This window comes from Coloeus monedula, assembly GCF_965178545.1.
Source record: "Coloeus monedula genome assembly, chromosome: 25".
Classification (NCBI taxonomy): Eukaryota; Metazoa; Chordata; class Aves; order Passeriformes; family Corvidae; genus Coloeus; species Coloeus monedula.
Genome location: NC_138805.1, coordinates 5,304,781 through 5,329,739, shown reverse-complemented (window position 1 = coordinate 5,329,739; position 24,959 = coordinate 5,304,781). Strand labels below are relative to the sequence as shown.

The following is a 24,959-nucleotide window of genomic DNA, read 5'->3' as shown; positions in this document are numbered from 1 at the left end:
TTCTGGGAGTGTCTGCACCTACCCTCTGCAGTCCACTGAAGGCAACCTTGATGCAGTGGGGGGGCATTTACACCCCTTCACTGGGCCCACCTGTTGGGTTTTACTCCTCTCTTCTGCTTTACATATTTCAGGCAAAGTCACAGACCCAAGCACCGATTTTCTCTTCCCCTCAAAGCACACTGCTGCCAAAGGAAGGGGTTGATCATCTCAGTTTCCATTTTCTCCCTTGCAAGCCTCAACCTGGCATTCTTTGTGAACTGCTGCTATAGCTGGTCTAGCAAGATAGTAAGAAAAATGGAGATAAAGCAGTGGGCTGTGGGAGTGAAGGGGCTTCTGCCTTCCTTGGTTGTATTTTGTTAGGAAAACAGGAGGTTATGGTAGAGAAAAAGCAGTTCCTTCATCCCAGACATGATGGAAAGGTGGGAGGCGAAAGTAGAAGAGGTTTTTTCTGAGCCTGGCTCGGCCCTGAGTCCCAGGAGGTGCCCAGGTGGTCCCCATCAGTGGGCAGTGAAGATACCGTGGAATCCGTAAGGCATTGGCACCCCAACTTCTGCTCGCCCCAGCTCCTGGAAGGTCTCTGCATCCAGGACAAGCAGGAAAGCACTTTGGTTCTGCAGGAGGAAGAGAAAGGCAGAGTGAGTGTCCAGGCTGAACTACTGTGCTTGCACACAAAGGTACCACAGGCCATGGAGACCAAACCTGTGGGACAGGAGCACTGCGACTCACAGGTTCCACTTGGCCAACACAGACATTCCAAGGAAAACCCCCACTTGCACTGCCTGTGCTTGGGCATGGCAGAGCAATACCCCTTGGGGAGCAAGGAGCTGTCTGCCAGGGAGCCTCAAACCCAGTTCTGGGGTTTAAAAAGTGTATTAATGCTGTGTGACTTTGACAAACTACTGACAGCAAGTTACCTCAGCAGGGCAGACCACCACAGACAGGATGACTCCGCTGTCCTCTGCCGTGGCATCAGGCACTGGCACAAAGACAGGCTCTGATGGGTAGGATCCCTCCTCCTGCCAAATCTAGCAAGCACAGGAGCATATGGATGAGCTTCAGGAACACATGGATGAGTTTCATTTCATTAATACTTGTCTACTACAGGGAACAGAGTTACAACTGAGAGTGCTCCCCACAAAGGCACCTGGAAATATTCTGTGCCCCAAGAAACTTAAGAGTTCAACTTTTAATTAATTCTTTTCATTCCAGGAGTGTGATGGTGCCATCCTCTCCTGTTTGGTGACTGTGCCATATTCGTAAGGTGCCAGGTGAGGGATGAAATTGGGCATCTCATCCCAGACCCATCTGGACAAAGCCCTAAAGCCCCCAGTAAATGACACATCTTCAAATCCAGTTCAGTGGAAGGACTCGATAAGCTGACTTCACCTCACCTTGAAATTCTTGGTCTCCACATCAACCTTGATCAAGGAATTTCCAACCAAGTGCCCAAATCCACACCCGTAGAAGTACCGGTACCTCCTGCCGTTGTACCGAGCGTAATTGATCTGGGGGAACTCCAGGCCCCCAACTTTCTCAAAGCCCTCAGGGTGGAGATTTTCGTGTGTGCACCAGACCTGGAGAAATGTGCATTACAGCAGGGTTGGTTCAGCTTGGACAGGGCAGGAGAGCTCAGTGGTCCCACCAACCACTGCACAACGAGGAGGTGGTTAAAGCTCTGAGGCACGGGGCAGCATCTGCTGCATAAATGTGCATTATTTATACACACCTTGCCATCTGCATCCTTCACAGCCCTTGCCAGGGTATAAGGCAGTGGGTTCAGGTTTTTCCCCACGGGTGTGTCTGAATCCACGTGCAGAGGGAGAACAAAGCGGCGAGGGAAAGCTCTGGGGATTGAGGCATAAACCTGTTACAGAGACAGAAAGAGATGGTGATGGAGAGAGGAGAGACATTCCAGGCTAAATGCACTTTTGGGGAACAATTCTGAAATTTTAGACACCCTTGAATTCTTCTTCTTCTTTTCCTGATGTGTTTGACCAAGTTCTGGTAAGGTAAAGCACATAATGGAAAGAAGAAGTTCTCTGCACGTTCCAGTAATTTACAGTAGGAACCAAAAAAGAATTAAAAGGGTCAGCATTGTTCTCACAGTAATAAACGCTGAGTTGGGTATGCAAATGAGTCCATTATCTCCAAATCCAGCAGTGGGACAGACACTGCACTAAATTTTATTTAGTTAGAACAGGCGTATGTTGCTCTACATCCCCCTCTGAAGAAGCAGGAGAGCACTGTGCCTCAGTTCAGTGCCGAAGGTACCCTGCAGGATTCCCTCTTCCGTGCTCAGGTACACATGGATTCCTGTTTGAAGTCCAGGGGAAGGATGGATTTACTTGGGGAGCAAAGTGCAGCCCCCAGTGTGGCAGACACTGCACGAGAGGGATAATTCCACCACTGCCACTAAAGCTCAGTTCAAGCCAAGTTTAGAACTGATCATATTCCCATATATTAAACCTTCTCAATAAAAGAAATGACAACAACCCTATTTTGGTGTCTTTCAGTTACTTCAGTCTGCAGCTCACCAGCTCAGTTGTGAAACTTCACTTTAACCACATGTGCTCATCCTGAAACCCTGAAAAAAGTTTTCAAAACTTTTCTGGTTCATGTAACCTGGCTGACAAAATACGGGTTAGTGAGCAAGCAAAAGCACTGAACATGATGTGGGGAAAGGAGACAAGTCATGCCCAGACATGCCTGAGGCTTTTGATGCAGTGAAGGTCGAGATTCTGTTCTGAAATGACTCCCCCCCGTGTGTGGGTAAAGTTTGGTGGTGATGCCACTTGTCAGTTGAAGAATGTGGGTGTTGGAAACAGGCCCAGCGTTGGAAACAGGCTCAGGACCCCTTCAGCCACATCAAATTCCATCAGAGAAGGATGAGAAAGATGTGGGATTAACGGGACTAACATTCTGCTGTACTTGAATATGCTCAAAAAATACTTGAAAAAAAAACCCAAAATAAATGCCAAAAGAAAGCAGAACCTGTTAGGACACAGCTGTGGTCCTTTCAGGTCGGAGCTGAGTTGGTTCCAGACAGCTCAGGACACAGACAGAGGAAGTTCAGTCCTGTCTGAACATGCAGCAGCCTCCCCAGCACGCTGGGTTTCCAATAAACACATCTGCAGGGTGAGAAACTGAAAACAACCCCACTTTTCCCATGTGTGACCTATGCAAAATAATGCCCCTCACAGGGCCTGAAATGGGGCTTTTCACAGAGCTGGACACAATAAATAATTTATTCGAACGTGCTGTGGGTGAGGTGACTGTGGGGAACAATGCAGGGGTTTCCGTGGTATTTGTGCTTCTGTGACTTTCATAAAAACTGCTCCTTTTCTGAAGTAATGCCTTAAAGAACAGGGTTCCTTTTTCTTTTTCCATTTTTAAGTAATGCTACAACGTATTTTGCGTAATTTCTTGGGGGAAAATTGTATTACGCAGGAAGAAGGAAAACAAATGTCATCAAAACCAAGGTTTTAAACCAGAAATAAATTCTGCCAGGCTATGGAGCTCTGTGCCACACACCAGCTTGAAAAGTTTTGAGGGAATGCTCCATGGAGAGAGATTTAAAAGGGAAGAAAGCATCAAGAGATGATCATTTCAGTTTTTGTCCCCATGGTGTTCTCCATTCCACCAACCTGAGCCTTGCTGCAGAAAAGCCACTCAACCGCGGGGCCTCAGCAGATCCTGGGAAGCCAAGGCAGGGATCTTACCTGGTCCAGCCCTTCCCCACTCCTCCTCAAGTTCTGCAGCGTGTACAGAGCCAGGCTGGTGCCGTCGTCCTGGCAGCACAGGTCCAGCACCACGCAGCCCTGCTCCTCGAAGGCGTTGATCTGGTGGAAGGTCACGAAGGGCTTGGAGCACCACTGCCCTGGCAGCACCTGCAGGGACCACGGGACAGCTGCACCTCCTCTCCAGAGCTCCCAGCCTCACCTCAGAGAGCTTCATCCTCTCTCTCTCTCCCATTTCATCCCCCACTCATTCTTTGGGATTTGCCTTCTGTCGCTGTGTTGCCACAAAAGGGCTGCTTTAAGGCAGTAAGGAGCAAAACCAGAAGAAGAAAAACCAAAATATCAAGCAGCCCCTTGCTGTGCATCTTTCACAGGTTCTGACCTTTTTATACCCTGGGGTACCTGGGACCTGCATTTCAGTCCCTGTGCTGAAGTCTCACGAACCCCAAACTGCTTCTTTCCACCTTTCTGTCCTTTTAGGGCTGGCAAAGAAATGAATGGAGAGGAAAACGCATGAAGAAATCCCATTTTTAACAGATCTACACCCCTGTATTGCAGTAATTTCTTTAAAGCCTGTATTGCAGTAATTTCTGGATTGATTCATAAACTCCCCATGGCTGCAACGTAGCACTTTTGGGATCTAAGGTTCCAGACCAGCTGCTGCAGGGACCAAAGACCCACCTACCTCCCCAGTGTGCTTGTTCACCACGTAGAAGTAGGTGTTGTGCTGAGGCTCCCAGCTTATCCCATCCAAAATGGTTTTCCCACGGAGCTTGGAGGTGATGATCTTCAACAGGTTCAGCTTGAGGGGTTGCTCGATGAAAATGATGTAGTTTTCAGTCATTCCTGAGGAGGCAAGGAAGGAGTATCACCCAAATATGAGGCCAGAAAACATCTCAAGGGCAGAGAGAACTGGACAGCCCTTTCTGCCTCCCATTTGCCCAAATTCCCAGAGTTTGGGGTGGAATCTTACCAAAGCTGTGGTAGTAGGATGGCTTTGCCCTGTCCATGGGACGGATGGAGCACAGCACTTTGGCTCCCTCCAAAGTGTCCCCATGGCCTGACTCCTGTGGGGGGATCCTGATGATGTTATAGCTGGACCCTGGAAAGCACAAAAGGTGTTCAAACCAAACTCAGGCTCTGCTCCTTCCTGTTCCCCAGGAATACTTTGAAGCACCTCTCCTAAACTGAGCAGAAAACCAGCAGGCAGTAAAGCGTTCTACGGAGGATTTATCTACCAAAAGAAAAACAAAGAAAAGGAAGCTTGAAAGGAAGTAGAAGGATCTTCTCAGTCTGGGAGAATGCCAGCTCTGCCTGCAGTGCTCTCCTATAATAACAGGAGCAGGATAGAAACCAAGCTCATAGGAAATGAAAACTTTGAGCCTTGGTGATGCTCATTTAATAAACCTGAGCCTATGAGCGGGAAAGAGCAGCATGTTTGAATAATAATAGTCCAGAGTTTGGTGTGTCCAGCTGAAAAAATCATGTGCTACAAAGCTGGACACTGCTGAGGCCAAAAGGAAATGAAAGCAGCAAGAATGAAAAATGATCAAAACTGCAACAAGGTGGAGTGAGCCTGAGGGATCGCAGTAAAGGGCAGCAGCTGTTTTCAGAGGCCTCTGGAAAAGAGGGATTTCACACAGCTCACAGCGACTGATGGCTCTGAGCAGCCACATGGATGCAACAGGATCCTATCAAGATGCTCACAGTTCTGAGAAGAAGAAAAATATCCCACAAAATTCAGCTTTGCTGTAAGATATCCAGGCTACTGGAATAAATTCCATCTCTTCTCCTGCATAAACACTTCTGGTGCTCATCAAAAGCCAATTATTGTAAGTGAAAAACACGAGGCTAATTGTTCAATTTCTTCAGATGAGGTTTCAATACTGGATGGGACCTAAAAAAAAATCATTCTCCTTTTTCCAGCAAAGCTTGGGAGAGGAAGAGGAGAATCTGCTGGATATTCACAGGCCAAAGTCAGAAGCATCTGAAACAATGCTGAGAGGAGCCAATTTTATGGGACAGACTGCCATTGACATTTTGACTCAGGAACAGCAATTTCAAGGTCTCTTTGGGTGTTTCTTCAACAGGAGAAGAAGCAGCACCAGGAGGCATCCTGTACACCCTGCCCAAAAAATCAGCCTGGCCATGCCCTTCTTACCATGCTTCCCAAAGGAATTGCCCATGTTGTAGGTTGTCCCATCAGCCTCATAGTGGGGATGAGCTGTGGCCCCATTCACTGCAATAAATTTGCTCCAGTCCACCTGGAAAAGCCAAAGATTTTTCAGTCAGCGCAGAACTTTCCTCAGGGTCAGTTCTGTGGAAGTCTGAGGAACAGGGGCAGACTTTATTCATTATTAATAATGTGGGATCTGGACTCCAGCCTTCATTCTGCCTGCAGTCTTCCTGAAATCCTTGAAAATTAAGGATGTTTCTCTATCAGTAAAGCAGGACTGATAGCACTGACCATTCCTTGGAACACATAAATATTCCTGATGGCACAAGTGCTGCCACAGTGGGAATGTTGCCCATAATAAGCACAAGCAGATGTGTGAAGGGACAGTCACTGCCCCAAAAATCACCAAGAGTTTTGTCACTGGAAGCTCAGAAAACCAGGTCCTACTAAGACATCCCAAACTGGAGAGTTTAAATGTGCAATCATGCCTTCCATTTCTTCACTTAGCCAAAAAAAAATACCAATCTGCATCTAAAAAAGCAGCTTGAGGGGATTTTTTTTTAATGACAATTTGGTTCAACAGAGCTGAACCTAAAAATCCCCGCGTGTCTTTTCATCACTGCACTCTGGTTTACAAACCAGATCAGGTGGCAAATCACCCAGCTCTCCAGGAGACATCAGTAGCTGTGCTTTGTACACAGTTTATTTGTGTCACTACTGATCTTGCAGGGAGGGAGGGACTCCTGGAACAGCTCCCTCAAGGCCTGAGGACACTCTGAGCTGGCATTTTGTGGTGTCGAACAGGCCAAACAGTAAACACTGATTCAGGAAGGGCAGAATCCTCCCTCAGCCCTTCTCACGGCTGTCCAGCCCAAATCCCCTCTAAGGGCACAGGCAGGGGGACACGTGGCTTATGCTGTCCCAGGTCACATCCTTCTGTCACATCCAGCCACGCTCCTGGGAGAGGATGCTCAGGACAGAGGGAGAAGCTTCTCTGATGTTTTAGTCATTTTCTAGCAGAGGAGAAAATCGAGTGGCAGCTGAAGCACCCCTTTGCAACAGAGGGCTTGATCAAGGCTTTGAAGGGCAGCTTTGGAGAGTGCAAAGCTTGAGGTGTAACAAGCAGATAAAGGGAAGAGATATGAAAGCAAAGCACCAGGGAAAAGGCAGGTGTGAGATCAGCAATGTTGACTTTTTCTTGTACACAGGAAAAAGTTGTTTCCTGCTCTGCTCAGAGGTGCAGACAAGCCCAGGCAAGCAGGGAGAGCAGAGGAGAAATGCCAGCTGTGCCCAGCTGGGCAGTGACAGCACCTCCACCCCTGAGAGCGCTGCCTTGCTGCTGCACACATCGTTCAGGGACTCAGAAAAGAGATGCTGCTGGTCCAGACAAATTCCTTTGAAACTGGATTCCCCCTTGCTGCTCCTAGAAACAGCAAGGTGTGATTGTGCACCATCTGTAGCCCAGCTCCCTCATTCCACCTGCCCACACCTTTTCCTTCGTTTCCAGCGTCTCTGGGTCCACCTTGTGCATGAAGACGTTCTCATTGCTGACGTAATAATCCCCTTTGTACAGCACATAGTTCACACTGGCATTGTCACTGGGCTCTGAAACAGAAATCCTGGAGTTGTGCACAGCTCTGTGCAGCTCATGGCACATTATGGCAAGTTAGACATGTTTAAACAAATAAACCCATTTGCAGTGACATTAATCCCTGTGTGATTGATTGGAAATATCTCGCTAATCTACAAAGGGAAACTGCACAGGTGAAGCCGGGTCAAAGGGACAAGGACAGGGATGGAAATCACTGCTGGAGCTGGGGAAAGGCAGATGGGGGACGTGGATAGGTCTGGAATGTCTTGAGGGAGCTGGCGTGGGGATGTGGGGAGAGTCACCATGAGTGAAGGTGTGAGCACCTTGGGAAAGGACAGAGGACATGGCAGGAGGGGAGAGAAGGAACAGAGGATGGTCACAGCATGAGCAACAAGTTGCAAACTTCGGGCCTGCTCTGGTTTTAGTGGGGAGCACTTTGCTCGCATTTAAGCCTCTTTCTTCCCTGACATACACAGAATCCTAAAGGTACTGGAACTTCCATTCCTGTGCAACGCCATCCCTCACCCTACTCAATAATCTCCTGCCCCTTAGTCCAGGAAGGGAGGGATTAGCCCACTTACCCTACAAGCTTAGCAAGGCAAGGTGTTTTAAGGGCAAAGCTGTGTCTCAGGTAGAACATCAGGGTGTAATGCTCATTATCAGCACTGCACAGGATGTTCTCTCGGGGAGAGATTTCTGTGGAAAATTTGCAACAAGATCCGGGATTGAGCGAGCTGAAGTGGCACTGAAACATTAAACTCTGCCTCCCCCAGCTAAGGCTGACACCAATTTGCATAATTTGGGGGTTTGGGTCATATTCTAAGAAAACCATGGGCTCACAGAAAGTCTGTCAGACTTCCTCACACCTCCCTTTCCACCTAACCACAAGTTCCTCCAACAAAATCTCAGAACACTTCTCATTTTTTACAGAACCACTCTTACGTGGCAGCTCGAAGCGGGACAGGAAGCGCCCAAAGACGCTCTTGCATGGGTCTGGCATGGCCAAGGTGCCGAAATCCGAGGCCACGATGCGGTTGTGCTGGCTGTTCCTCAGGTAGGAGCTGCTCTGCAGGAACCTGCTCCTGTAGGTCACCGTGCCATGGGCCAGCTGGAACTGGTGCAGCAGGGCCATGCCATCAAACCAGTGGTTAAACCTTCCAGGAGAGAGAAAAAAAGAGATTACGAAGAGGAGTTGGGCATTATATGATGCTCTGTGGTACCCTCCTGCTTTTAGGTTTATTGTTGTTTGTAAAAGCTGATTCCCAGATCCCTGAACAATTAACCAGGCACAGCTTTGTTTGGGAAAATGCCTGAATCAAATCAAACAAAACAAAACAAAACAAGTGTATTCACAGCTGTGGGATGTGAAGACTCAAAATGCTGTGTGTAAGGTTTTTTGGGAGGTAAAGCACCCCCTCCTGCACAGGGAATAGAGTTAGTGCTGTACTGTACAACAACAACAGAAATTATTACTGCAAACCCAGAGGCCTTTAGCTCTCAGCTTCTTGCAGGATGTTATTCTCTCCAAACCAAGGAATCTGTGAGACTCTCAGAACACCTGAGGGTCTAACTCTGGGAATAGGATAAGGAGATCAGCTTTGGCCATTTGCTGCCATCAGCTTAATTGTCAATTATCTAGAATGGCACATTCCAAGCCACAGGCAGTAGGTGCCTACTGGAAATATTTTAATGTATTCTTTTTAAAATGGGATGGATTTGCTTCTAAAGCAGCTCACACCACTCAGTGCAACCAACTCTCCAAGTTCCTGCCCTGAATTTCAGAGTGCTCAGGGATGGATTTTCGCTCAGGACAGAGGACCAGAGCTGGGGATGTTTTATTCCCCAGCCCAGCTGCCTCATCCCACCCCTCTGAGTGGTGAGAGCCTCTCTGTGACTCAGCTTCTCCAGCCTGGGTGACTTCACCATTCAGCTCCTCCTTGCAGGAAATGGGAGTTTCCAAATGAGGGAGCAACTGTTCTCAAAAGATCGATATTTCTTCCTTCCCTTACTTAAAAAGAAACTAAAAGATGCTCCAAATAGTGGTGAGGGGGGTCCCCTTTAGCTTTAGGCAGAGCTCAGGCCAGATAATTTAAAAAGTCAGTTAAAGGAGACTTACTTATCATTGCCAAACTCGAACTTGCCAGGGCCATTCCTCAGCAGATTTCCATTAATCCACTTGGGAATATGTCCTTTGATCTTGGCTGGGATGGGCTCGGGGGTCTCCTCCACGCTCTGCACTAGGGGGGAGATGCACGGCAGCCCCCTGGGTCTGTGGCAGGGGATTTGCTCCTTGGGTGGGCTGGGCAGGTAATTCTTGAAACCTGCAAAGAGAGCAGGGAGAACAAAGAGCAGGGAATTGAGATTTTCACTGGAATAAAGTGACAACTGTAGAGCTTGAGATTGGATGTCAGGGAGAAGAGCATTCAGCATCTGCAAGCAGCTGAGTTGTGGTGGATACCCAAGGTAAAGCCACAAAACCCAACACATCCACAGGAGCTGAAAATCCAGTGGATTTTACTCTTCTGTAGTTAATCCACAAGAGACACCAGTTCTGCAGCCCAAAGGAGGTAATAGAATATAGGATGATAGAAAAGATGATAACTTTTCTTTTAATCAAAGAAATGTATATTTGGATTTTATTTCATAAAGGAGAGAAGAAAAAAAATAGTAACTGCAATCCCAAAAAAAAGGGAAGAACACAAATGAAACAGAGACGAAACACGTTTACAGGACAAAACAGATCGACAAGTTTTATTTGGCAAGGAAATAAGCAGAGAAGGATAATTTCCGATGGAGCCTCGGGTTTGACTGCAATAACCCCTTTTTAGTTCCAGCTGGCAGGACAAAAGCCCCAGGAGAGCATGAAGTGATTGGAATGCTGCGAGCAAACAGTGATGTCAGTGATTGGCTCCCATAGCCTGGTTTGCAAAGCCTCATCAACACAGGGATTGTTTTAGCAATCCATTTAGCTGCAGAGGTGGATTTACCCAGGGGTGCTTCCCTCCCCGGGCTGGCACCGGCCCATCCTGCCCTCAGTGCGGCCACTCCGCTGCTCTCCCCGAGACCACGGAGCACGGAACCAGCCTGGAACGCTGAACACTGAGGTGGGAGTGAAAGACTGATCCAAAAGGGCACGTGGCAGAGAGAAGTCCATCACCCAGCGCTGGTGCAGACACCACACACTAAATGGACTCCAGGCTGTCACTGAATTCACTCTGATTTTTTGTTCTTTCACCACTGCTGCTTCTGGCCTACATCCTGTAATCCACGGTAGCTGCTGCCAAATTTCCCTGTGAGCCTCTGAAACCCTTTGCTCAACATCTCCAGAGGAAATTCACTATTTCAGCCAGAATACCTGCAAAGGAGCTGAGCTGGCAGGCAGAATTTTTCTAAGCTTGTTTCTGTAGCGCAGCCACAAGCAGGTTGGCTGTTAGGCACGCAGGAAGGTAGAATGCAAGATTCCAATGTAGTTCTCCAACGTGCCAATCCCCAAATCCTCCTTCAGATCTCTTAAGTGTTTGCAGAAATGCAGATCTGGTTTGCAAAGGTGCAAAATATGCATTAAAGAATGAGAGGAACACATCCATAAGGAGATATTTTGCATCCAAGCAGAAACAAAGCCGGGATGACTCAAGATGGCACTACATCAAAACTTTCTGGAAAGCACTGTAAATAGAAATTTTTGGAAGATACATTCCACAAAAGAGCCTGACCAGGGCTGGGAAAGACCTCCCAAGTGTACCCCTCCCAACTGCTGTCCCAGAAATTCATATATAAGAACTCTGTCTTAAAAGTTATTATGTCTACAGGCACTTACTCCCTCTGTGGATAACTGCTCCTTGTCCAGATCAGGAAAATGCTTTGAACTTACCAAAGGACATTATTTTTGTTTTTCTGGCAGTGCTGTTATGTGGCTTTGGTAGTTTTCCCTTTCTTGCATTGTATTTAGGGTGAAGAACCTATCACTTCCTAAGCTAAGTAAGCAAAGTTCTTTTTGTTCTCCTTGTCCTGTGATAACCATGCACGTGATCATCTCAGTAATCCCTCTTGAAATCTGATCTAGTTAGAAGTCATCTACTTAGAACTCATTCCAAAGCATCCCCTACAAAGTGGAGTTTTAATAGAATGGACTCTAAACAACAAGAACATTTAAGGGAATGTCCCAACTCCAGACCAGAGAGGGAGAAAGAAGCAGAACAAGAGAATGGATTGCTTTTTCCCTCTGGGAATCGCTCACATGAGCTGAAGATCCTGGCAGAAGTGCATGCAAAACGGGATCAAATCCTAACACCCACATGAGCCAAACCAGAAGTTTCCAGAAAGAAGACAAGTTATTGTAGAACAATTCTGAATAGGTAGGAGGAGAGCAGGGGTACAAGAAGAAAAAAAAATCCTACATGTCTTCCCCCTTAAACAAAAATAAATCGGAATAACTGTTGCATTTAACTGCACTTTCAACACACTGAGGAACATGAACAGGGAACATGAACAACTCCTCCTTGAACACTGTTCCTGAGTAACTGCAAAAAGGGTGTTTCACCCTCAGGGGAAAGCTCAGTCATAAATTCAAACTTTTTGTAACATCCAGCTCCCCAAGAAGGGACCAATCGCTCTCTGCAGAAGCCAGATGACAGAGTGGTTTTTAATGTCACACAACATGCAAATAAAATTACTCCTGCTTCTGTTCTGGCCACACTGCGAGGTGGAAGAACTTGAATCCACAATAAAAACTCTACAGTCCCAGTGGGGGCTCTCTGGGTGTGCTTGAATATCTGAAAATCTGCACAAGATCACAACCTGTCCTCTCAGAACCCTCATTTCTCCACTGTAGTTTCCATCCTACCTCAGACCTTTAAAAACAAGCTTAAGGTCTTTGGAATATCCGAGCAGAGGCAGTACCAAACACGGAGCTGGAACGTTCCTCCAACCTCTTCCAAACACAGCAGGCAATCACTCCAGAGTGATCCTGGCCTAGCACTTTGTTCAGCTCCTGTTTCCCTGCACAGTGTGTGCTATGATTTCTCTGTCCAGCACAAAGTGACAGCCCAGCATTGATTATTTATTGTTTATATCCAGAAATAGTGGGATGAAGGACCAGGCTCTCGAAGAGAAAGTTGCTGTGGGCGGAGTCATCATGAATCAGACATTAAATTGTACTTCAACACCAGTGAGCAGGACATGAAATCTGTAATGGTGGGTGGAGGAACTATGGGAGCCATTTACTAACACTGGGATCACACGGGAGAGGCCAAACCTATTTTGATTTTAACCTACAGCTTCAAATCCAAGGCTCAGGAAGCACCTCCCACACACAGCCTAATTGCTTGACTCAGAAGGACATCCAGGACCGCCAGAATTAGGGGCAGAATTTAGCAAATAGAATGCTCATGATATTCATCAAGCAGGGACAGTGACTCAAGAATTCTGTTTTCCCTAAGGACCCTTCAAATTGGGAATAATCCTCTGGCACCGGCAATGTTTTGTTCCCTGGAAAACACAGGTTGCCACAAGACAGAAACAAACCAGTTTTTCCCATCCCCCAGCCTGAAGCAGAGCTGAGGATTTGTGCCCTACAGACTCCAGCCTTCCCCAGGGCTGGACCCCTGAGCTCCCACAGGGATTTCCAAAAGGAAGGCGCAGTACTTGCCTTGGGAGCACTGGGAAGTGTCCAAGCTGGGCTCCTTGTTCCGTGAAGCTGCTCGGTTCCCCATGGCCAAGGGCTCAGCCACCCACTTCCTTGCTAACAGCCAGAGGAGCAACGAAAAACAGAAAAGAAAAGACAAAAAGCACGGGGAAAAAATAAACTGAGAAAAGGAGCAGGGGAAGGCTCAAAGGGAGGAAAGGAGAAAGGCGACAGTGAACTCGTGCACATGAAATAGCTGTTGATCTCCCAGCAGAAATAGATTCGACACTTTGGGGTCTTCTGGTGGTACAACAAGGCAGATTTGAGAGTTTTTCAGCTCTTTGGACACCTCAGAAGCAATGGTTTGAATTATAAAGGCAGGAAAACACCACCACCATCAAAAAGCAGAAATTCCTGTGAATTAAGCCATGATCTTTGTTGGTTCCTAATTTCTGAAAACAGGCCAACAAATAAACAAAACAAAACAAAGAAATAAAAATCCCAAACAAAAAGCAGCTCAAGCTGTGCAATCATGCTACAAATTGCAGAGTCAGGCTGTGAAACAGACTCCTCTGGGGTAGTTCCCCATTTGCACGTACACATTAAAGCCTCTACAGCCATGTAGCTCCAAAGAACCCTCTCCCTACCCACTTCCAGCTGGCTCCCTTGCACAGAGAATCTGCTCTGTGATGCTTTCCCAGCTCTGAACCATCTGTATCTGCTGTAATCCCTACCACTCCCGTTTATCTATTCAATAAATAACACACATTTTCTGGCATCTAACAAAGACTTCAGACCGCTCCGCTTAGAATTTCTCACAGTAGGAATCGCTCTCCCGACCCGCGTCAGCAGCAGCAGCAACCCTCTTTCCAAGGGGATGGGATGAAAGGGGTTGTTTTTAATGCATTTTACCTGGAATGAATTGCATCAAAGAGCAAAGGAAATGCAGCAGATGAGCGAGCAGGAGGCTGGCGGCGGACAAAACGATTTGGGCTAACATATTCCGGCGGGCAGAAGGCATCGGCTCGGAGTGGCCGGGCAGAGCTAGCGGTGCCAGGGCAGGGAGCGGGAGGCAGGGATGGTCGGGAGGTGAGCGCTGCCTCGCATCATCCTTTCACAATAAGAGCCGTGCCCGCAGCAGCGCGGGCCGGGGCGCGTCCTGCCGCCGGCGCTGCTCTCAGCGGCCCCAAACCCGCTCTGCACCTGGGCCAGGTGAGCCGCGACTACCAGGGCACTGCCGTGACTGCCAGGGCATTGCCGCGACTGCCAGGGCATTGCCGCGACAGCCAGGGCACTGCCGCGACTACCAGGGCACTGCCGTGACAGGCAGGGCACTGCCGCGACTACCAGGGCACTGCCGCGACTGCCAGGGCATTGCCGTGACAGGCAGGGCACTGCCGCGCCTGTCTGGGCATTGCCGCGCCTGCCTGGGCACTGCCGCGACTACCAGGGCACTGCCGCGACTACCAGGGCATTGCCGCGCCAGCCAGGGCATTGCCGCGCCTGCCTGGGCACTGCCGCGACTACCAGGGCATTGCCGCGCCAGCCAGGGCATTGCCGCGCCTGCCAGGGCACTGCCGCGACTACCAGGGCATTGCCGCGCCAGCCAGGGCATTGCCGCGCCTGCCAGGGCACTGCCGCGACTACCAGGGCATTGCCGCGCCAGCCAGGGCATTGCCGCGCCTGCCTGGGCACTGCCGCGCCTGCCTGGGCATTGCCGTGACAGCCTGGGCATTGCCGCGCCTGCCTGGGCATTGCCGCGCCAGCCAGGGCATTGCCGTGACAGCCTGGGCATTGCCGCGCCTGCCTGGGCATTGCCGCGCCAGCCAGGGCATTGCCGTAACAGCCTGGGCATTGCCGTGACAGCCTGGGCATTGCCGCGCCTGCCAGGGCACTGCCGCGACTACCAGGGCACTGCCGCGCCTGCCTGGGCACTGCCGCGCCTGCCTGGGCATTGCCGCGCCAGTCAGGGCATTGCCGCGCCTGGGAAAATCTGCTCGAAGTGTAGCCGGGGAGACAGGGAAGAATGGGATGTGGATCTGTGTATCAGAGCAGCCGGGCTCCCAGGTAATTCCTTCAGAAATTCTCGTCTTGAAATTAGCTCAGTTTGCCTTCTTGTTCACCTCCCGAAAATACTTAGGATACAAAATGCTTTTGTTTCTAAACCTGAGTAGCCATTTTGCACCGTACTGAACCTCAAGGTTTCAGGAATATTGGTTGCCACGCCAGATTCCCCCACCAAATCCAGCAGAATGGGCCGTGCTCTGCTGTTGCCAGCTGAGCCGGCCCTAGGACAGCCCCTTTTCCTCGGGATGCCAGGAGGAAGCTGCCAGCGCTTTGGAAATGTCATGAAACATTTATTTCACGTCATTATGAAGCTCTTAAAAGCTGCCCTGTGCCTGGAGAGGGAGCAGGGCAGCAGGCACAGCACTCCAGGGACCCCATTCCACAGACAGATTAATTCTCATCCTAAATCTGCTGCAAATTAATCTGATTTCTTCCTGTCCTTCCTGCAAGACCCAACGAACCCTTGACTGCTGTATTTTCTATAACTCATAATGCCCTCCCTTATATTGTGCTTTCTTTCAACAAACCCAACTGCTTCAACCTTTTCCCCCAGATCACGTTTTCTCAGCTCTTTATTACTTCTGGTTTCAAAAATCTTGATTTCCGCTCGACCCTTTATCTTCTTGAGGTTACAATCAATTTTTAATGTACATTATTGATGCATTTGTGACTTCTAGTTTGCCGCTCTTTTAAAAATAGACTGTATTCTCTAAAGTCCTGCTTCTAAATCATTTGGGATAAGCAAAGCTGGAAGCAGATCACTATGCAATACCACATAGGCTGATCCAGCAGAAAAAAAAGAGTATTAATCGACTTTTTAACTCATTTGTTTTTCCCTACTTACTGATTGCTCTTGTTTTATGTAATATCACACAGGATGGTGTCAGTGAGCTTACACCAAGCTGTACCCACTGGTAATTTTTCCAAATTAAGCCAGCTCTTCTGATAATGGATTTTTTTTTAATGTATTGTTATCCAAGTCATAGCTAAGAAATTTTCTCCAGACTCTCTCCAGGATGGGATTTAGGCTCACTGAGCTATGGATCTTTGCCCCCTCCTTTTTCTTCTGGCTGTTCCCCCTGATGATGCAGAACACCCACTGTGTTCTTTTCCAGTGCCACTTTCAAAGACAATTCAAAGGTCAAACAGTCTACCATTAACAAAATTGAGTTCTGCATAGAATGTCCTGAGCCTAAAACACCTCTGTTACCTACTGGATTTGGTCTTTTTCTATTCTGACCCACACTTACGCTAAAAGGCAGTTTCATTTTAAGCGAACAGTCAAAATCAGCCTTTTTTCAGGGAAAAATTCTCACCACTGATTATTTAAACTCTCTGCATTATCTGCTATTTCCCATTTTTAGCTTTTAGATAATAGAAGAGCAATGAGAGGAACTGAGGTTTTCATCACTTACACTTTCCAGCCTGTGGAGGAATTCACAGCAAGCTCAGAAATGTAAAGACTCAGTGTCAAGATCCCCTTGACTCCAAGAGGGTTGAAACTTCATCTAAAGTGCTTCCAGATTTAAAAAAAAATCCATTTATATTCTGTTACTGATCTGTCATCTTAGACATTCTTGTTAATTTACAGGCTGGAGCTTAAACAAGGAAGGGAGAAGCTTAAAAGAAAACGTAGTTATTGGCTGAGCTTTGCTGATCAGATTTGGCAGCTTTAAAGCCAATTAATTTTCTGTCCAAACCTCCTGCAGTAAAACTGGAAAGCGGATAGGGATGGCACCGGTGCCAGATGGGTTTCAGGAGGAGCTCACTCCTCAAGGAGAGCATGATTGAGCCTGTAGTGTCAGATCAGAAGAGAAAATTTGTTTTGTTTCTCCCAATAAACACTGAAGTCCATGAGAGAGGCAATCAGCAGCATTATTTGTGGGGTGGATGAGTTGTAGACAAATGGGAAACTAGTAAAATTTTGGTTTTTAGTGTTTTAGAAGGAAAACTGTATGTAATGAGTGTGTCCATATATTAAGTGGAACACAAGCTCATAACAAGATATTAAGTGGAACACTAAAGACCAGCCAACAGAAAAGTGCTCCATATTTCTGGCCAGCACAATAATTATGGGAAGCTCTCTTTAAACAGGGAGAGATGAATGTATGATTAATGTATTTCCATTGCTGAAATATTATTTAAGTTCACAAGAGGAGAGGCTGCTTTATTTTCAATGGGTGTTTTAAACATTCTGAACTTACCCTTTAAAGCCACAACTTTATAAAAGTACGTATTTTATTCATTTTACTTAGTTTATTTTTATATATATATCCTCACCTATATTTGTGCAGCAAAACCAGAAGCTTTGTTGCTCTTAGTAATTTAAAAAATTTAATAATTATAACTACACTGTTCATAAACTCACCTGGGTTACTGTGGCCATACTCACTGGCTTTACTTTCAATATTTCCTCAGATTTTAAATTTCCCTTATTACCCCAGAGATCCCCCTCTATTAAATGTTATTAAACGGAATGACAACCAACTGTATAAGAAATCACTGTAGAAAAACATGAGTCATTATTCTGAAGATGTATCTTGGATTGAACTGCACTAAGCAGTCCTAAAGTGGAGTTTTACTAATTTTTGTTGGATTTTATGAAGTTTTTAAATAGAGCAAACTGCTGCAACAGGAACACTTGATCCCCTAAGAGAAAAACTTATACAGTTATTGTATCCCAAAATCTAAGTTCTAGTGCTTAATAATAGTTGGATATATTTGCCATACAAACTAAATCGAGATGATCCAAATCCAGATGATGTAAAAAGGCTGCACAATTTCCCCAAGCACAAACAGCTGAAATGCAGGTAACAGGCAGATATTCCTCAGTAAATAAATTGGTGTAACTCTTCTTTAAAACCTTGCATAAATAACTGTGGGTGAATGTCTGAGTTCAGACCCTTGGCAGACATCATTTTGAAACTCTGGGTTGTGTCATCACTACAGATGAGCGTGGATTTTTGAAACAGCCAGCACAATACTTTAGAAAATGTCACTTCCTAAATCTTTTCTTTTTCTTCCACATTTCTCTGTATAAACAGTATTACCAAGAGCGAGAATATCAGGGAAAAAATAGGAGACTGCTAAATATGATGCAAACCAGTGGTGAGACTTCGGAAAGCTTTTAGATGCTAAAGATGCAGATAGGCACCTTATGGGATTTTCCAAAATTCCTAAGTGTGTAAGGCGCTTACACCATGCTTAGGCACTTTGAAAATCCTACTAAGGACATATCTGCATCTTTAGGTATCTAAATCTCACCCTACATGTCCAGTTCCTCTCATTCTTTGGTTTAAATCATGTCACTGTGACACGCAGCACATTTGGCTTTGAGCTGAGGCAAGGGGGAAAGGAGGGTGGATTAGGTCTGAGAGGATTTAAAGAGGAAATCACTGCATACTACTGGGGTAAAGATGTAAATATATCTTATTCCAGTACTTTTCTTTATTATGTAAGCCCCACACTTCGTACAAGTGATCCTTTGTACATTCCATGTGTCATCTTTTTTTTTTTTTTACAGAGTCAAATTATAAGAAAGAAAAAGGGCTCAGTATTCTCAAAGTATCAGCAAACAACTCACACAGCCAAATAACAAAAGAACAGAACACTGTAATTCCAGATCATGTTATCTGTTTATTTATTGACATCAGCAAAGCTTTGATTATGTTTTATATCAGCAGGCCTTGAAGTGTAACACATGTACCAGAATTACAATGAGTTTTAAATTAAGACTTTATGCTTTCTCAAAGTTCTTTATAGAACTCTCTTATTTCTAAGCTGATCTTTTCAACCTGTTTACATTCTGCGGCACAATGGGAATAACATTGCAAGTACATTCTACTAAGATTTTAGCACAAAAACATTTTTTAAAGTAGAAAGGAAAAAAAAACCCAACAAATCATAACCAGGAAATGGTTTACATTTAATCATCTGAGGTCATTTTCCACTTACATCATAAAATTCTGTTTCACGGAAATGTTTTTTACTATGTTAAATGGGTTAACCAGTAAAAACCAGATGGCTTAATGTCTTAATCCCTTGAGTCACAGGATTTAAAACAGATATTCAGATTTGTTTTTACTACCTACCACTACACTATGTATTGAAACACTAAGTAGCCGCTTAACTTGTTGGAAGTTTCCTGAACTGACAGAAATATTTATACAAGAAACAGACATCACAACACTCATCACAGTTTGTTTGAATACACAAACACAACTTTGGTTCTGCATTTCTGCCATAAAATCCATTTAGCTTTGCAGAGTACTGGCAATGACAGTGACTCTCTCTTTCAGCCTCTCCCTTTTCTGCTCTAAGTGGTTTTCTATGGCCCGGGCTTGTTTTAAGGTCTCATCAAGTTCCTGGACATAAGAAGAGTCCACTGCTGCTCTTGCACTAAAGCGAAGAGATCTGTAGTTAAAATAAATGCTAATGCCATTAACTTTCTCACTACTTTTATGTTTTTCTTAAAAATAGGTTTTCTACGAATACCCGATTTCTGACCAAATTAATTCTCTGTTGTAACATAAAACAGCATTTTTCTTTCAAGATCTGTGTTTGACAGTTTTCAGTACTAATTTCCCTAAACTGCAGCCACCCATCCATCTTATCTAGACAATTAAAAAATTCCTGTGCGAATAGAACAAAGTTTAACTTGCCTTATAATGTCAGCATATTTTGATAACAAGTTATTAATTTCTTTGCCCATCTCTGTTGAGAGAGAAAAAAAAAAATATTTAAGCATTTGGATGAATCTCAACATCAAATTAGGTCATTCCATACTTACTTTCAGTAAATTTAATACATCACCATTTAAAACCTTTTCCAGTGGTTCAGTGCTGGAAAGGGACTGCGAGTCCTCAAAAGGAGCCAAATCTGTTTTGTCAGACAACAGAGGAATTTCTGAAGCTTCATTCTAACAACAGAGCACATTAAAAAAACACAGGTTCTAGGACTTAAAACAAGCTTAGCACAGAGTTTAGCTGAGTGAAAGAAGAGGCTTAAAAAGATCTTGAGGGTGTTTTTGGAGAAGATGCAAGTGGCATTTGGGTTCACAGCCTCATGAGCGTCTTGGGAAGTGGGTGGAAAGTACCAGATTGATATCTCTGTATATATACCCACATTTTTATTTATATATACACACACATTTATATAGATATACTGATTCATGTAGTGTTTATACCAGTAAAAGCTTGCTCTCAAGAAGTTCTACATAAATACGTCCCAGTGCTTACCAATTTTGTTGGGCTTCAAACCCTCAGAGAAACTGCGGTTTCCCCACACGAAGAAGTCATTTGTGTTCCCCCAAACCTCCCTAAAGTGCCGTGGATCTCTGTGCCTTCAGTCCAGTAGAGGACATGGGAAGGGAGGTCCTCCCTCACACAGCACCGCTCACCTCCGTCTTTTTGCGTCTATTTCTAGTTTTAGCCGCTTTTTGCGCGTCGCTCGCCATGGCTGCCTCACGAAAAGCGCGCGGTGTTTGCTGAGCGGTCACGCTGGGGAGGATGTTTAAATAAAAACGTGTAAAACCTGTAATTTGTTCCTCCGCAAGGGCGTTCTCCTCGCGGCGCAGGCAGCACCTCAGATGGGCTGGAGACGGCGGGGGAATGGCGGGGAGTCCCGGGCCAGCCTAAAGGCTCATCCGAGGGGATTTATCCCTTTCTGATCTCCCCAGACCCTGAGAGCACCGAGGTCTGCAGGAGAGACCCCGACCCCGCGGTTTCCCCTCAGGCGGGCGGGCGGGCCCGGGGCGGGCAATGGCCGTGAGGGGCTGCGACTGTGGGGACAAGGGAAAAGGGACAAGGAAAAAAGGACGAGGGAAAAGGGACAAGGGAAAAAGGACGAGGGAAAAGGGACAAGGGACGAGAAACAAGGGACACCCGCTCCCCTCAGGGCTGGCAGCACCCCCGGAGCCCTGCCCGAGATCGGTGGCGGCACCAGGGCCGGCCCCAGGTGCCCCCTGAGGGCCGAGGGAGCGGCTCCGGTCCGGGCGGCTCTGTTAAAGCTTTAAACAGTTCCTCAAACCTTTCCCGTCAATTTCACTTTCTAAGCGAAATCCTTGGAATTTCACGCTCCACCTCAAAATACGAGCCATAAATAAGTGCAATCTGAGAGAGCAGGCGCTAAAATGAGTAACAGCCCTAAAATGAGTAACATCACCAAAATGAGTAACATCACCAAAACGCTCAACTACCAAGACCTTTTTTTCCTTTCTCTCTCTGAAGAATGGAGAATAAAATGGTATTTTCCTGAGGCTGTGTTTCACTTCTGTAGGTAAAAATGGTATTTGGTTTCACCAAGAAGCGACTGAGTCACCCCTCGGCTCCTTTGCAAGAGAAACGAACAGGGCACAACAATTCAGGAGAGAACTTTCAGCATCCAAAGAGATTAAACACCATTTCAAGGTCCTGCTTTCCTAAATCCTGGCATTGTCCCCTGTGGTGAAATAAGTAATTGCAAGATCTGAAGTTATGTTAATGTTGTGCTACGTTATGTTAAGGATTCATGTTAGGATATGTTATTTTATTGTATGTGATTTATGTTAGGGAATATGATGTATGCTAGGGTATATAAATCTTGTCACTGGTTTGGTTTAGTTTCTTTTTTTCCCCTTTTATCTTTATTTTTTTGTTTTTAAGAGTAGAAGGGATCTTAATCTCATGTCTATTATCCGAATAGGCTCTGAAATTTAAAACCTCAGCATGAGAAATCAAACTGCTGAAAGAACAAGAACTAAATACTTCCCCAAAATAGAAACAACTTTTAATAAGCTGCCATGGCCCGCTTCATTTAGTACTCAAATATTTATTTTATAGATATTTATGTTATTAGCAATATGATTTAAACATTAAGAAACAGATATGACAGAATATGTTAGGAAAATGTTCTTAAGGTGTTTACTTAATTGGGTCACCATTAGTAGGTTAAGATACTTTTATTAACAGACCACCTGAATTAGAACAAATTAAACATCTGAATTTTCATTTCCATTATCTTATGGAGATGCTAGTCTATGGATAAAGCTCAGACTAAAAATAACATTGAAAGAAAATTATCCAAGGGGTGAGAGTTTACTCTTACTGGAGTTCCAGTTCCTTTAAAATCGGAGCAAAGTTATCTAAGCCATTACTCTAAAAGCAGTTGCAGTTCCTTTGAGATTGAAGATACTAAATTCCAGGAGAAATGAAAATTTAACCTCTACCACAAAAGCTATTGTATGTGTTAGAGTCTGGTCCAGAAAAATGCAAATATGTGCACAAAAGAGAAGGAAATGCCTTTTTTTCAATGTGTTCAAGGAACTAATTGAATCTTAAGGCTCTCAAAAGGCTGACATGAAAGACCAAGTCCTCCTTCCTGTTAGTTTTTGTATGGAATAGGCCAACAATATTAGTGCCAACAGCTAATACAAAATAAAGAATGATCTGAATGTATATTTACACTTAAATGATAAATTATTAGTACAGCATTAATTTTTTTTAAAGAATTTTTTCTTGGCAGCGAAATGCAAAGAATCTGGGAACAAGAATCACCCAGATGGGGAACTCTCCTAACAAAGCTCTGGTGCCCAAATGAAAAGATTTTAGAAGTCAGTTGGAGTGATGAAAAGAGTTGTGAATATTATTTTGAAGCGGAAGAAATTTATTCAGAGGTAGAAACTTAAAAGGCTGAAGCTGATTATTTGAGCTGGAAAAGACCAAGAGGCATTTTGATCCTGCTTGCAGGAGGAACTATTTGTTACAAAATGGATACTGGGAAAATATATAGAAATGGGTGGCCAGGAACAGAAGTCAGCTCAATTTAGAAAGCTACAAATATATTTTTTATGTCCTGCTAGAATTCAGTCAGCGAGTCTATAAATAGGGATATATATTCTTATCTGAAAACATGTTACAAAAACCGTGTTTTTCTTTGTTTGTTGGAAACAGGAGGGCTTAGTCTGCTGCTAAATTCTTCTGCTTTTTAGGTTTCTTTTGAATCGATTTTGTTAGTTCCTTTCAAAAACTTTAAAGCAAGCAGCTAAATTTCTGTAGCACACCCATAGTTTTCGTTTGCTTGAAATACACTGGTCCCAAGGCTAAACCAGCCAAAATCCAGGCTTATTAGTAAAAGAGACAGTGTTTTTATCTGTATTATTTCAAATAAGGTTGAAAGATGTGTTTTAACCTCAAAATCATATCCTTATGTTTATCATACAGATATTAAAGCATTACCTATGAAATGTGGGTGCTTTTTTTTTATCTCCAAGAGCAGTAAGAAGCATGTGAACAGGTTAGGGAATGTCTCAGAGACGTGGGTTTGGGTTTGACTTGGGGGTTTGGGGTGTTTTTACCATCCCCACAACTTGGGGCTCCTCAGTTGTCCCACGGAGCTGCAGAGCTGAACGCCGTAATTCTGATGAGCGTTAGAAACAGCAAATCAAGGCGTGGAGAGACAAATTGGTAAATGATTCATTCCCAAGCTCCCTTCCCTGGTTTTTAAGGGCCCGTCCCATCACTGAGTTCAGCGTTTGCTGCTTTAAACACTCCCCAAAGGCAGCGCGGAACGGAGGGATGGGGGCGTTGTCCCAAAACAGGAGCTGAACTCCTGCCATGAAGCTGCTTCTGCACAAACGGCTGGCAGGGCAGATTTCCTACCCCATGCCAGCATTCCTTGGCACTGCTGCCTTCAAGAACCAACGCGCGCGGTGATTTCCATCTCAGAGCGGCTTCCCGCAAGGGAGCGAGCAATGGACCCGCATGGGCACGGGCAGCACCTGCCTCAAAACCGCCGTGGAGGCGGCGTGGACCGGGAGGAGATGTTGGAGGAGCAACAGGACGAGCCCGCTGACATCGGCGTGACACCGAGCGCCACAAATCCACCCTCGCAACCCCAGATTTGCATAGGCGCTGTCCCCTGCAGGGAGGAGGGGAAATGCCGCGCGAGAAGTGCGGACGTAGGCACAGATCTTGGGAAAGCGTCCCGAGTTCGGCCGCCGCCAGCCGCCAAAAAGCCCCTCCCGGCAGCGCCGCGGCAGCGCTCGCTTCCCTCGGGCTGGGGCATCCCCGGCAGCGGCGGGGCAGTGACCCCGGGTGGCCTTGGGACAGCCCCGACCCTCACCCCGCCACTCCACAGCTGCGCTTCTCCCGGCTGCCAGCGCCAGGCTGCAGCTCCCGAGGAGCCACAAAGGACCCCCGTGAGCCACAAAGGACCCCCGTGAGCCACCTCTGCTCCCGCCCACCCGTCCTGCGCTTCTCCCGGCTGCCAGCGCCGGGCTGCAGCTCCCGAGGAGCCACAAAGGACTCCCGAGGAGCCACAAAGGACCCCCGTGAGCCACAAAGGACCCCCGTGAGCCACCTCTGCTCTCGCCCACCCGTCCTGCGCTTCTCCCGGCTGCCAGCGCCGGGCTGCAGCTCCCGAGGAGCCACAAAGGACCCCCGTGAGCCACAAAGGACCCCCGTGAGCCACCTCTGCTCCCACCCACCCGTCCTGCGCTTCTCCCGGCTGCCAGCGCCCGGCTGCAGCTCCCGAGGAGCCACAAAGGACTCCCGAGGAGCCACAAAGGACCCCCGTGAGCCACAAAGGACCCCCGTGAGCCACCTCTGCTCCCACCCACCCGTCCTGCGCTTCTCCCGGCTGCCAGCGCCCGGCTGCAGCTCCCGAGGAGCCACAAGAGACCACCGTGAGCCACCTCTGCTCTCGCCCACCCGTCCTGTGCTTCTCCCGGCTGCCAGCGCCGGCTGCAGCTCCCGAGGAGCCACAAAGGACCCCCGTGAGCCACAAGGG

General features: G+C 46.5%; 1 protein-coding gene across 1 annotated transcript; it reads right to left on the bottom strand.

The window, feature by feature from the left end:
• On the bottom strand, nucleotides 1-20,649 carry BCO2 (beta-carotene oxygenase 2; the record flags this gene model as incomplete). The annotated part of the gene is made up of 12 exons (XM_082297010.1): nucleotides 1-611; nucleotides 915-1,025; nucleotides 1,392-1,574; nucleotides 1,727-1,864; nucleotides 3,720-3,887; nucleotides 4,423-4,583; nucleotides 4,711-4,839; nucleotides 5,899-6,001; nucleotides 7,403-7,518; nucleotides 8,447-8,658; nucleotides 9,621-9,825; nucleotides 20,586-20,649. 12 exons carry the CDS (start codon nucleotides 20,647-20,649, stop codon nucleotides 498-500), a joined length of 1,704 nt encoding a protein of 567 aa, XP_082153136.1. The 3' UTR covers nucleotides 1-497.
• Between the last annotated feature and the right edge of the window lie 4,310 nt (nucleotides 20,650-24,959).